Here is a 14,957-nt window from a genome sequence, read left to right as displayed (position 1 = left end):
ATATATAGGGTTGGTGTGAGAGACCAGATCTGGCCAGTTTGAACATAAATCAGGCAGAATACTTTTGGCCGGATATGGCTGGTTTAAATGTTAAAGGGTTAAGTCCACTAACAAAATTCATATGTTTGTTCCTATCTGTTGTGGGCATGTCTCAAAGAGTCCATCAAGCTGACTGTGTGTACATGTGACAAGATGTGATTGGTCGATGCAGCAGCAGCTAGCTGAGCAGCTTTGTGTAATTCTGCAGTTCTGAGTTGTGTTCACTTCCGACATTGTCACATTACAGACAATCTTACAGTGTCAGCGACAGCAGTGTAGATTATTAGCTTATCGCTATGGAAGGTGAAGATGTTTTTGTTTGGCCTGAGGATGAAGGGCCTGTTGGGAAGTCTGCAATGGCTGTGGGTGAGGTAGAGGTCACTCAGGTTGAGAGCCAGGAACCTTAGAACTCGTGGTCCCACATGGAAGCCTATTTTGTCCTTATGTCAAGGAGTAAGAGGAATACCAAAATCCTGTACTTCCAGTACATCATGTGCCAGCCCAAGGAGATTACCATCAAGGGACAAGCGGTGAGCCTCTACAACTTGAAATCGCATGTCAAGAGGAAACACCCAGCACATGCCATCCAGTTTGAGGAGAGGAACAAAGCTGGCTCTTTCCGTGGGAAACAGATAATCTTCTGGTAGCAGTGCCAGTAGCCAGTCATCACAACAATGTGCAAAGAAAGCATGTCAGCCGAGAATTGGCGAGGTATTTGCCCAAAATGCTGGCAGTGGCATTTGTCAGTTTATGGTGGAGAAAAGGATTGTAGACTTGTTTGTCGACAACATGCTACCACTGCATGTAGTGGAGTCCTCCACCTTGGTCAGCTTGATCAAGACACTGAACCTCAGCAACACATCAATGTCCCACCGCACTCTGGGCAGGATGATCTTGGCCAGCCATAAACAGGTGGAGGAGTATCTTACAAGGTATTTATAAATCAAAATTATACAAGATTATTAATTTATTATTGTGATGAACTTCATATTTTCTTAATTAATGTAATAAAATGTATAATAGTTAACTGAAATAAATGTCATAATATATAATATATGTACAGCAAAACAGCAGTCTTTAATGAAATAACTAATAAATGAACCTTAATTTCTGAACTTATTAAATTCCAACCATCATTCCATCCCTCATCTCAGTTATTCATCACCCGTAACGTGTCACCTATCAAGGTAGTGTCACTATTTTCGAAAGATTAATAACAAGGCTTTCAATTATAAGCAATATTTCCATGAATTTAGAACAGCCTAGTAACGAATGTTAAACTATAATCTGTGTGATTTCTATAAACACAATATATTCATAAGATACTGCGATCAAATGTCTTGCCTCCGTCCTACCGACAAAAAATTGTACAAACCACGTGCTCACAAAAACCATTGTAGCTTGCATGGAGATGTGGATGAGAGGCTAGTTTTTTGGGGTTTTTTAAACTTTTTTTTAGTAGGCCTTGATTTTATAATTCTCACATTGCCATTTTGTGAAATCAGTCACTGATTCCAATGGCATTCTCCATAGTATTGATAGGGTGAGTTGGACTCTACCAGCTGTGATGGAGTGAGCATTACTGGTGAGTATAAATTTCCTATACGAAATTAGCATGTTAATCTAATGCATCTTGCACAGAGTGGGGAGAGTTTTCTCCCATCAATATGATGAGACAATTTGTTTTTGTGGTTAAGGAATCTATGACTCCTATTTCTAGCAACGCTGGTGCTCACTGTACCCTTGTCACTCTTAGTAACAGTGAATTATTTCCTTGTTCGTTTTAAATTGCTGCTAGCCACCTTGATTATTATTATTATTATTATTAATATTATTATTATTATTATTATTATTATTATTATTATATAATTTTAAGTTTTTAACTTTACAACTTATGTCTCTTTACAATTTAACATTTTAAAATTACAAGTTGCTCAAGGATATCTCCCATGGCAACCACTGCGGATTGTTGGTCTGCCCACAACAGGTCCTACCTGGGGATGACGGCACACTGATTGGACTCCAAGACCCGCACAAGACAACATGCCATCCTGGCTTGCTCTCAGCTCAGAAGACATCAAAGGTTTGATGTTCTCAGCCAGACCATAGTGGACATCCATTACAAGTTCCATCTGCAAAACAAGGTAACTAGGACCACGATGGACAACAGCAAAACTTTAAGGCATTTATGCAGATTGGTACAGAAATTGATCTCTTGCCAGACATTCCTGAGGCTGCTGCCGATCCAGACGTGGAGGCTATCATGGATGTGAACCTGGACATGGATCCCAAGGCTGGGGATGTGGACAAAGTTGAGTACATCTCTGTTGATACCATCCTTGACAGCAGCCTGGGTCTAAACCTGCCAGTGCACACGAAGTGCGCAGCCCATACCTTCAACTTGGTAAGCAGCATGGATGCCGACAAGGCTCTTGACAGCGCTTCATTCAAGCTGGCCTACAGGAAGGCCATATCCAAGGCACATCAGCTGTGGAATCTGCAGAGCCGCAGCACAGTGGTGGCAGATAGCATTCTGGACGCATCAAAAAGGAGGATGGTGGTCCTCAACAGTACCAAATGTAACTCTACCTATGACTCTGTTGTTGTCCTCAACGACCTGCTGGAGAAGAATAGGGGAGCTGTCCACAGAGTTACGACACAGCTAAAGCTGTAGACCTTCACTGATTCTGATGTCAACTTCCTGATGGAGTACGCCCAGGTGATGTCTAATGTTGGCAAGGCTTTGAATAAAATCCAGAGGGAGGACCAAGCTTATCTTGGGTGCCTTCTGCCAACTGTAGCAGCTGCCATCATGAAGTTGAAGGAGGCCGAATTCAAACATCTCCTGTACTGCAATCCTCTGGTAGATGCGATACTGGCAGGCATCATGGAAAGGTTTGGGCTCCTCCTAGAAGACCTGGAGTGCCAAGTGGCCGCTACCTTCCATGCCAAGTTTCACCTGTTCTGGCTGAAGCAGTATAATAACTGCCAGGTTAGCAGAGTAATGAACGCCATGGAGACCATTATAGAGACAGCCCTAATGGAGACCAAGGAGGAGGGCTGCAGCACCACCAGCAATGAGGATGAGGAAGATGATTTTTTTCAGCAACATCACCCAGTTCCGAGAGAGCAGGAGCCACAAGTCACTAAAATCCAAAGTGCAGAACTTGGTGAAGACCTGGCTGGAGGCTGTCTCAAAAGAGGTCCTGACTGAAGTCACTTTTTTGGATGAGCAGGTCTTGATCAACCTGTTCACCAAGTATAACAGCACCATCCCATCCAGTGCTGCAGTTGAGTGCCTAAAAGATATTTTGAGGGCCAAGTGAGCCACCCTGTCAGATGGTAACTTTGAGAGGATTATGTTTATGAAGGGCAACCAGCATTTATATATATAAGGATTTACTTTTCGTAATGAGATAAAAAACCAAGGCTGTGTATATTTTATAACACTTATAAATAGGTCTAACAGCTGTTTCTAGGATATTTATATCCCTTCATCGGAGACAATGTGAGAGGATGGTTAAGCAATAGTTAATTTAGATAAGATAGGAAATAGAGAGTGAAATGGAGGAACGAAAACAGATGTGAGATATGCAGGGATATTGTATTTATAAATCCATTGTTTAGGCAGAATGGTATACATATAAGATTCCAATACCTTATGAGTAAAATCCAATAGTCTTTAAAAATGCTCATTCCAAGATTATATACAGTGTTATTGAATCAAGGGTTTTATTTAAGAGAGAGAGAAAGAGAGAGATGAAGTAACAGGAAGATGAGATATTCATGACTTTGTAAAGAGCATGTAAGAGTGATGGGTGGAACAAATTTTTTTTTAAATTAATAACTGATTCAGAAATTAGATTTACTGAAAACTTACTAATATGTCACCAACCACAAGAATAATGAGATCTAACATAAGCACACTGCCATAAATTTAAGGGAGGGTACAATTTATTTGATTGATTCCCAATGCTTCACTGGTATTTTTGTATCAACACTGGAACAATGACAGGCAAAGACAACCTCAACAGAATTTAAACTGAGAATGTAAAGGGATGTAAGTAAATACCACAAGGCATTTTGCCCAACATTCTGAAGGAGAAGGACATTGTTGATTAAATTGATCCCAGTACATGAGTGGTATATATTTTATCAATATCCAGAATATTTCAACTCAGACAGTAGTACAACTGGATACAGTGCAACACAAAACAAACATAAATGAGCCACAGCATGTGTGAGTTTTTTTGCTGCATCTAGGGAAAGTGGCAGCATCTACAGTTTTTGCAGGCTCTCTTAGACAAGTGAAGTTGATGCCATCAATGTCTCTGGAACCTTTCTAAGCTGACACTTGTGGCAAAGACTTGAGCAGGAAGGGAATTCCAGAGGGCTGACATTCTAGGAAGGAAGGACTGGACATAGTGCCTGGGGCAGCCAAACAAAGGGTGATGAGAAAAGGAGAGACAAGTAGATCAGGAATGCATGATTGGAGGTGCCATGAGCATAGTAGTTGAAAATACAGAAAGCAAAGGTAGCAAGCTTATGGACCAGAGACTGGAACAATCTGAGTGATTTTATGCTAATCACTCAGGTGGCCTTTTCTCTGGATGTGACTAAGATGTCTATGTGCATCAATCCAGATGTGAGAGCAATACATCCCTGCAGGCCTCACCCAAACTTTTAGGGTGCCAATAATTTTGTGGGGCTGGAGTATGTTTGAGCATTAAAGGGAAAGGTCAGTCACTGGAATGCAATCTTTGCTATATGTCATGGCTGTGATTTCAGTAGAAGTCCTCAGTTATAGACAGGCCCAACATTTGAAGCAACTGTGCAGGCCTTAATTGCTTGCTGATCTTGATCTCTCTTATATCCAGTTTTTCATTCAGCTTACTTGTACTCTGACGTTCACATACGCAAACACATAAATCAATCAAAGCATGCCTGCTTTGCATCTTTCTAGCCTTTGCAGGTCTTCTGCATTTAAGGCCTACATAACTCATTTCCATGTAACATCACAATACAAACACAAGTACCAACCACACAAACAATAAAGAAACTTACCCTTTGTATATGGAATTGAGTCCTGATGATGTGTTGTTGTTGTTGCTGCTGCTGCTGCTGTTGTTGTTGCCATTGGAAAGCACTGGATAATCCATCTTTAGTGAGGGCTAACTGCAGTGAACAGTTATAAACTGTCAATAAATGAAAACAGCAAAAATAGAATACAATTTTGAATCACATGACCATACATGTGTATGTGACATAGAGTGAACACTAATTCAATATAATGTAACAGACTTAGACAATACCCCATCCTATTTGATGCTGATTTGGCTATATTGAGTTTTCCAAACCTCCATAAAGATTGCCTCAGATCATTAAGATTTGTATTTGAAAGAAATATGACAGTTTGAGCTATGTTTGGACACGTATCCCGTGTACTGGAAAATGATGCCAGTATCAATAAATGAAGTAGCCCTTGGGCCAGTGACCACTACTTTGCATCAAATTTTGGAGAATATGCCACCATGACCCAAAATCATGAAATAGATACTTTGTATCACATGTACAAGTTCTTTGGCAAAAAGCAACCATTGTTTCTGATTTGCTGACTGCCTTGAGGAACCGTGGTATTCTGCTGACAAGTCACAGCTTAAAGCTGCTTTAAAAATGTTGGTTAGCTTATAAGTGAATAAGTAAATCTAAATATTGATAGTTGTTTGAAATTATTTTTACACCCAAACACAGCATGAAACATCTGTATATGGAAATAATAACCAGTATGAAACCAACATACTGAGGCTACTACTGTTTCTATGACAGAAACGTCCTGTTAATTATAACCTGCCATCAAAATTTCAAGTAAATCTATGTTCTAAGCACTTGCCTTAGAGAAATAGATTAGAAAAATATCTTTGTTGTTATTAGGCTTAGAATATAAATCAACATGAAATTTTGATGGCAGATTATAATTTACATCATTATCATCATCATTTAACGTCTGCTCTCCATGTTCGCATGGGTTAGATGGTTTGACTGAAGCTGATGAGCCAGAAAGCTGTACCAGGTTCCAGTTTGATTTGGCAAGGTTTCTACAGCTGGATGCCCTTCCCAACGCCAACCACTCCAAGAGTGTAATGGGTGCATTTACGTGCCACTGGCATGGGTACCATTTACATTACATGGCACTGGCAGCGATCCTGGCAATTCATGGTTGCCATTTGCATGGCACTAGCAATGACTACGACCAATAGCCACAATTCCCGAGGTACCAATTTACATGGCATCATCGATGACCATGACTACAATGCACAGGTGTCATTTACATGGCACCAACATTGACCCTGATGATTCACAAGTGCCATTTACATGGTACCATCAATAGCCACAACTACAATGCGTGGGTGTCATTTACATTGCACCAGCAGCGACCGCAACGAGTCATTTGCATGGCACCAGCAATGACCATGACTACAATGTACAGGTGTCATTTACATGGCACCAACATCAACCATGACAATTCACAAGTGCCATTTACATGGTACCATCAACATCACAACTATGATGCACAAGTGTCAGTTACATAGCACCAGCAACAAATGACCACAACTACAATACACAGGTGCCATTTACATGGTAATGACTGCGATGCACTGGTGCCATTTACATGACATTGGTGCAGCCACAACTACAATTTCATTTGGCCTGATGAGTCTTCTCCTGCACAGCATATTGCCAAAGCTCCCATGAGTTCTTTACATTCAGTCGTCTTTCATAGTGACACTTCCAAGCCTCTTTCTTTGCAGAGTCACTAACTGCAAGTGAACCATCATCCATACAAACACATTTTTCTCTCACAACATCACAATTATTCCTAAGCCAAAGCATTTCAAGCTTCTGGTCCTCATGCTGTAAGACATTGGCAAACTTTTCCCTTTCTGCTTCACTCCCAGCTAAGTACACCTGCTTCCTAGCTTTTCTTCTAGCTGCCTGACATAATTCCTTGCTATCACCATTCTTCCAGTCATTCCAAGCCTGTTTCTTTGCTTTAATGGCCCTGTCAACCACCTTTTTCCACCACCACGTCACCCTTGGCCTGGCTAGGACTTTGCACCAACCACAAATTTGGTCTGTACCACTCAGCAAGTTGTCCTGATGGAACTTCTGCTTAACCTCTTTGCTACAAGTCTGTAACTCCCCCTCATCATCATCATCATATGCTTCATTTAGGACATCTCTAAATCTCTGACTAATCAAAGGATTCTTAAGCTTCCATAGCCTTCTTTTCTAAACTGGCTTGCTTCTTGGAATCTAACAAGCCAGTAGTTTAAAGTCCCCAATGAGTGACTTTGCTGTGGAGTGCATTCTTCTCCAGGAAACGCCTTTGCATTTATGAGCAGCCATGAGTCTCGCTTTCTGGTGAGAATATAGTCGATCTGGCTAGCATGGCCACTAAATTTACAGGTTATCAAGTGAATGGGTGGCTTTCTGAAGTTAGTATTGCAGATCATTAGGTCATTTGTGTCACAGAACTCCAGCAGCCTTGTACCCGCCTCATTTCAGGAACCAAATCTGTGTCCCCCATGTACCCCATGGAATATACCTGAGTGCCGCTCAACATGTCCATTGAAATTACCAACCACAAAGATAAGGTCACGGTCATTTGTCTTTGAAGTGGCCAGCAGAAGAGTGTCATAGAAGCAGTTCTTCTGTTCATTTGGCAGACCTGGTTGGGGGACATAGGCCAAGATAATTGTTGCCATGCTATTCTGCAAAACTAGTCTAAGCTTAAGTACTCTATCACATATTCTGACTACTTCAATCACCTTATTCACCCATTTCTCTGCTAGAAGTATGCCAACATTTCCTAGACCATTGCTGTTGCCCTCCCAGAAGAATTTATACCTCACTTTAAAAAAGAAGTTTGGATCAAAGAATCAAGGGTAGCCTTGGCATGTTGGTTTATCAACATTATAGTTAACTGTTACAAGGGTAAAGGAGATGCCTTAGATAAAATTACAGAGGTATCAAACCGCTGGACCAGGTCTTGAAAGTTATTATTGTAGCCCAATTAATTAGAAACAGTTAGAGTAGATAAGATGCAGTTTGGTTTTGTGCTTGGTAGAAGTACTATTGATGTTATCTTTTTAGTCAGTCAACAGCAGAGTATTTAGCTAAGAGTAAACCATTATACTTGGCATTTGTCAGTCTGGAGAAAGCCTTCAGCCAAGCCCCTCCCTGTGATATGGTAGTCTCTGAGGATGCTAGGGATAGATGAATGGCTTGTGAAAGCTATGCAAGCCATGAGTACAGTGATGAATTTCAGATGCAGGTAGGCATGCATCAGGTCTCAGTTCTCAGTCCCCTCTGTTTATCATTGTCCTCCAGGCCTAAGACTGGCTGCCCCTCAGAACTACTATATGCTGATGATAATGCACTCAGTGGAATCTGTCACAGAATTAGAAAAGAAATTCCAAGTGTGGAAGCAAACTTAGAATCAGAAGGTCATTAACTTAACACAGAAGAGGTACAGTGGAATCACAGGAAGGTTAAAAGAGAAAGTAGTTTTTGTATGTGGAAAGTGCACAGATGTCATAGTCTAAGGTTACACAAGAAATTGATGTTCTCAAATTCCCTGGAGATTCCTTAGAGGTAGTAGATAGCTTCTGTTACCTAGGTGACCTAATTAGCAGTGGAGGAGGATGTTCTGAAAATGTAGTCAATAGAATAAGAATAGGATGGAGAAAGTTCAGAGAGCTATTATCTCTATTGGAAGAGGTAATACAATTTGCCTTTATGAATGAAAAGCAGATAGCATATTTGTGTACATACAGCAATGCTCCATGGTAGTAAGATTTGGGCCCTGAATGCAGAGAACATGCAAAGACCAGAGAGAAATAAAGCTAGAATGCTCTGTCCAACAAAGTGCAAATGTACTGAGAGAAAAGTTAGGCATCAAAGGAATTAGATGCAACATACAGGAGAGAAAATTGTACTGGTTTGATCATGTGATGTGTAAGGATGAGGACAGTTGCATAAAGAAATGCCAATCACTTAAAATGGATGGAACCTGTCAAAGAGGGAGACCAGGGAAGATATAGAATGAAGTATTGAAAACTGATCTCAAGATGCTGGACCTTACAGAGATGACAGGCATTTTGCTGTGCTCTATAAGATCCATCCATTACAGTAAAAACGACATCCCATAACCACTCAGTTATACTTGTATGTACATGCAAGGACCTGTACCCCATCATTTTCATCCCTTCCTCATCTATGATACTACGCAGCTACTTTATTCACTTGAGAACAGAATATGCACATATCACATAACTGTCTCCAACATTCCTCAATCATCACTGCCCACACTATTTCAACCCATCACCACCCACTCCTTTCTGTGCCTTCAGCCAACTGTTCTCTTTCCCCTCGGGTCATACTCCATTCTAAACACCTCTCTTATCTACTGTCATTCTCAATGCCCTCCCATATCTACCATCATGACCCACCCATCTACTACAACTCATTATGTATCCCTATATCTCTACTATTCCTAAATTTTGCACCTACTTTGTTTTCTATTCTCCTACTTTAGCCATTCCTATATCTCTCATTTTACCCCTCTCAGTACTAGTATTTCCCATCATCTACACTTCCACCCTTTCTAATCACTCACAACATTAACCTCCACCTGTTTACTCGCCCTCACACTCCTATGAAAGCACTCTCTCACTCTTCCCATAACCACTGTTTGTATCCTCTCTTTTGCTCACCTCCTTGTTCCTTGAGAATTTGCTCAAACACCACATCACTACCTTCAGCCATCTATCTCCTCTATAGCAAGGCACCTATGCTTGTCCCTCCATCATACTTTAAACTTTCAACACCTGGCATAAAGCCACCCACCTCTGCCTTCCTCTCCCAAATATTTCCTCTTAGTAACAGGAGTCTTTTCCTTTTCCTTCTTGCAAGTTTCATGGTAACCTCACTAGTGTCAGTAACATGTAAAAACCTTCCAGTACTCGCTGTAGAATGGGTGATGTTAGAAACATCCAGCTGTAGAAACCATACTAAAGATAGCATCAGAGCCTGACACAGCCCTGCAGCTTGCCAGTTTCCTGTCAAACTGTTCAAGCCATGCCAACATGGTAAGTGGAAGTTAATGATGACGATATTTTTCTAAATTCGTTGTTATTGTTCAAAATTAATTGATTCAAACGCAATGTATTTAGAAAGAAATACGGTAGCAAAAGGGTCAACAGTCCTAGTATTAGCATAACTGAGCTGTTTGTGCTTTAATCTTGGCAATAATGTCCAGTAGGGGTTGAAACAAAATTCTCTGTCTCACTCAGTGCGTGTATGTGTGTGTGAATGCATAAACATTGTAAGTGAAAGTGTCAATCATTTCGACCATCAACTGCCTCAGGGTGTGTCAAATGTCATCTTTCTAATGACACAAAAGTCATGACAGCATTTTCAACTCTTTCCTATAAATTTGAAACATCATGCATGACAGCAAGTTCTTTGTAAACTTGGTTTTAATAGCTAAATGGAATCATAAGTTTTATTTAACCCCTAATGCTCTTGAGAAAGGCATTAACGTCATTACTATTTCCCCCTTCCTTCAGATTTATATCTGAAGTTTTATGCCTTTCAAGGAAATCAACATCATAGTCTTTAAAATGAAGATATCGTCCAAAATGAAGTACATGTAACAAATTGTTTGACATCACAGTAATAATAATGATTATGAAGTCAAGATCGACATTTTCACGCATGAGGCACAAGATCACAAATTTGCGTTAATTGTACACGCCTTGTATTTTATTGGCACACTCGATCCTAGTTGAATAGTCGATGCGTACAACCTAACAACTGTCAAGGATGTAGTACTTGTGCTCCTTCATTTACGCCACTATAAGGGGGTTTTTTTATAACTTTAACCCAGCGACATTTAATGGGGTCGGTAAGTAGGGTTTGTGAGGTACGTACCTCCCTCGAGGATTTTTAACGAGGCGTGTGAAGAGAAATGGCGGTATTCCTTAAATTTCAAACACAAACAAGTACAAGAAACTAAGGAATGATAAAGAAATATTTCTCACGACAAAAATAACGTTTTTTCATACTCTTATTTTCGTTTTCATTTTACGTCAATTTTGATGTTAAACATATTTCTTAATCATTCAGGTGTGTTTTTAGCTTTGAGCTTATAAAAATCTGGATAAGAAACCGAAGGACCAACAGCACCAATTGGAAATCGAAACCTAATGGCAGACTCCAATGGCCAAGAATTTATTTCTACTTTACAGCAACAACAGAGCAGCCATCACATGGACCATTTATTACATATATAGACATATCAACACTGCCACAAGTTAAAAATAGGTCATTTTTTAACAAAGACTAAAAATTTGATCTTGATATAAAATTAGACAGAGAATCAATCGATTTTGTTCTTTTACACACACACACACACACACACACGCACGTGTGTGTGAAGCTCAAGGGGAAAGTCGAGTTATTTTTCTTTACAATAATATACATAATTAATTAGAATATCAAAGACCGAAATTCTGAGTTTCCAATCCAAACCATTATTTTATCATTATTATTAGTAGTAGTGGTGTTAGATAAGTAATAGACATTCATAACAAGCTAGTATGAGTGTAAGGAGGAAGCAAACATTCGATCTGGTTCAAAACAAATAAACAGAAATATGATGTGACTTAGCGGATTTTATTGTAGATATTTTAGCAAGATAATTTGGAGAGAAATCACAATCAGTAATTGTAGAAGAATTTTAAGACAAAAACAAACAATTGTGTACGTCTTTGAGAAAACAAAAACATTACTATCTTACACAGGTACATGAATATTTGACACCTTACAGATACAAGAACACAGATATTCAGACAGAAGAAAACGAACATGTGTAGCTGTCAATTTTCCCCCCAAGGATCGTAATTAGTTAGGTGAAATGCAGTAAATTGAAACCGGGGTGCAAAGTTAGTTCGGCTCATCGAAAGCAAAATCTATGTTGACACAGTAGATACGAATATAAAACTGATGTTTCAAAACAGTTAGGTTTATAATAAACGAAACAAATAAAAATTAATCAAACTTCCTTAGAAATCTAATTCCACATAACTCAATTAAATTATATATACGTACATACACACACATATGCGTGTGTGAGTGTATTTGTGTATATATATATATATATATATATATATATATATATATATATATATACACACACGAGTGAGAGATCGTCTCAGACATAAATTCTGTATTATTATATGCTTTTTAAAGAAAAACATTACTTGAAGTTACAACAAAATAAAAACTGTTCTGAGTGAGTTTAATAATAAACAAGTTGAGAAATAACGTTTCTAAGACAATTTTCCTTATAAAATCAGAGTACATCTTATAATGAAAATTGCTTGAAAACTAATTTCGTTCACATACACACAACTACTTGATCTAAATAAACAAGCACCAGACAGCTTGTGAGTAAATAACATAACCAGAAGATGTGAGGTTCATGCCTTTCTCAGACATTTACAGACCAAAGTAAATAATTTCCTAATTTATTAATCGAAATGGATTAAATAGGGTATTATTATAAAGATGATATGATCATAACATAAAATTGAAACAATTTTAAATATGTACGCAATAATTTTAGCAAATGCATGAACGTCACATCTTCCTTGTGCACAAAACAACAAACTGTTTGCAATAATATGTATTTTGATCAGGGACTGATCAGAGAAATGAACATAATTGTTTGCAATAAAAAGAAATCATAAATAGAAAGGGGAAGGTGATGTATGAAGTAGTAACAAAAAAGACACTGTTTTCACGCTAGTTAATTTCTTTTGAGAAAAATCATGATCAATCACCAACCTTTAATCGAGAATTTATCAGAGAGAGTCGGTTACATGTAGTATCCGCAGACATGCCGTCGCCATTAGCATAGTGTATTTCCGGTTGCAGTATGGATTTTGAGGGAAACTTCATTAAATGTTATTATCACAGATACCGTTTTATTATCTTAAAACTAAGTATTTTCCCCTGAAATATATTCTAATGATGGAATCATATTAAAGAAAATACGATCAGGAGAAAATTTTTTTCTTTATAATATATTTCCTAGTTCATCCGGTCTCGTCTTCAAACGGTGATTATTTCCCCTGGTATTACACACCCTTATTTCAATACACTTGTCAAAGAGAGAGTGAAGTTTAGTGAATGTGGTGAGAGGAGTCACGAATGCACATGGGTAGATGGCAAGAAGTTAAAATAATCGAAAGATGAAAGACTTGCAATAAAAAATAGAATAAGCAAATAAATCATACCGATCTACAATAGTTGACGAAGATTAAAACTAATGATTAAATATAGATTTATTACTATTTGAAATGGAAATCATTAACAGGATAGAATATTTTTAGGAATAAAGATTACCTCTCTTAGCAAATGGATCTCCCCTAACATAGCAGAATCTTCCTTCTTATCACTCCTCAACCTCAGTTGTACCTTATATTTACTGCTCATTTTACTTTCAATTCCTAGAGGAAAACCCAACAGAATGTTCCATTTCCCAAAAGATCTTTCTGAACATGACAACTTCCAGTATATTACCCTCACTTCCAATATCTCATGGTGATGGATTCAGTAGTAAATAGCTGCCTCAGTGATCACCTTAATTTTATTTCCTGTCACACAAACCATCAAAACAGCTTGCATATATGATTGATCAGAGATTTGCTTTTTTGCATCACACACCAGAAATCAATCATCTTGAGAAATTAGTTCAAAACAATATTGTTACCCTTGATATCAGCAAAGTATGCAATTGTATAATGGTAAGAGTACTACCTACTAAAGTTACTTGCCTAAGATCTCCAAAAATCTTATCTTATGAATTAGGAGTTTTAACAGTCTACATAAATGGGTTCTTTCAGATCAACAATCTATTTCTACCTTGTTATTTCAAATCACATACATTCTTATGAAGACGATACTATATTTTACTCCTTTCCAGCATTTTATACTTACAGGTGTCAATCCAAATACAATCTAGACACCTTTCACTGATTTAACTGAGACCTCAAAAAATAGCTTCTAATGGATACATGATACCACCAAGATACAATCAATACTTGCATAAAGGAAACAATCTCACATCAGTTCACTTCTCTTCACATGAGCAATACATTACATCCTCCCAACTTATGAATTAAAGCCCTTAAGATATCTATAAATGCTGGACTTCAAAATCTCTAACAAACTTTTATAGCTACCATCTATATAACATTACTAAAATTGCATCTTAAAGACTAGGCTTTCTCTTCTAACTCTAATACAGCTTTATCCCTAAACAGTTGGTGGCCCACTACAAAGTTCTAGAGGGCAAGTTTTAGTTTTATTAATATCTGGGGCCATCAGGAAAGATCATTTGAGTTTGTGAGGTCTAGATTTTGTAGCAATTTTCAGGGTCATAATTGCATATTGTCCAAGACTATAGAGAGTGAGCTACAAAAATATTTCCTTGCTATAAGCAGTGATTGTGACTTTATGCAGTTAAGAGTCAAGATTGTCGTGTTGATATTGGAAAATGTTTTGGTGTTTCTGTTCATGAAAGTAACAGGGATTTGATGTGAAGTAATATGTGAGTGATACTTGTGTGCTACAGAAGGCTAAACAGGAGTGAATAGTGGTATCATATGTGTAAATATGAGTTGTTATAGATGTCAATAAAGCAGGTTGTTAATATACAGAAGAACACGCATAGGAGACATAATAAGCAAAGTTTGCTTCATACAAGATGCTGGAAGATTTCTCACTGTTATATATAGGTTATGTTCTCCACTTGCATCACAGCTACTTATTAAGTTTTGTTTGAAATA

At 38.3% G+C, this 14,957-nt stretch overlaps 1 protein-coding gene across 1 annotated transcript in view; it reads right to left on the bottom strand.

Annotated features, from left to right (window-relative positions):
- LOC106872355 (transcription factor SPT20 homolog) overlaps positions 1-13,212 on the bottom strand; it is a 55,773-nt gene extending 42,561 nt beyond the window's left edge. Inside the window, exons 1-2 of the mRNA XM_052966797.1 lie at positions 12,952-13,212; positions 5,104-5,234 (exon numbers count right to left, since the gene is read on the bottom strand). Coding sequence (XP_052822757.1) covers positions 5,104-5,198 — 95 coding nt within the window. The 5' untranslated portion in view covers positions 5,199-5,234; positions 12,952-13,212. The remainder of the gene's footprint in view (positions 1-5,103; positions 5,235-12,951) is intronic.
- Between the last annotated feature and the right edge of the window lie 1,745 nt (positions 13,213-14,957).

This window comes from Octopus bimaculoides, chromosome 3, assembly GCF_001194135.2.
Source record: "Octopus bimaculoides isolate UCB-OBI-ISO-001 chromosome 3, ASM119413v2, whole genome shotgun sequence".
Classification (NCBI taxonomy): Eukaryota; Metazoa; Mollusca; class Cephalopoda; order Octopoda; family Octopodidae; genus Octopus; species Octopus bimaculoides.
The sequence above is the reverse complement of the archived record's forward strand: the minus strand, read 5'-3'. Positions and strand labels throughout refer to the sequence as shown.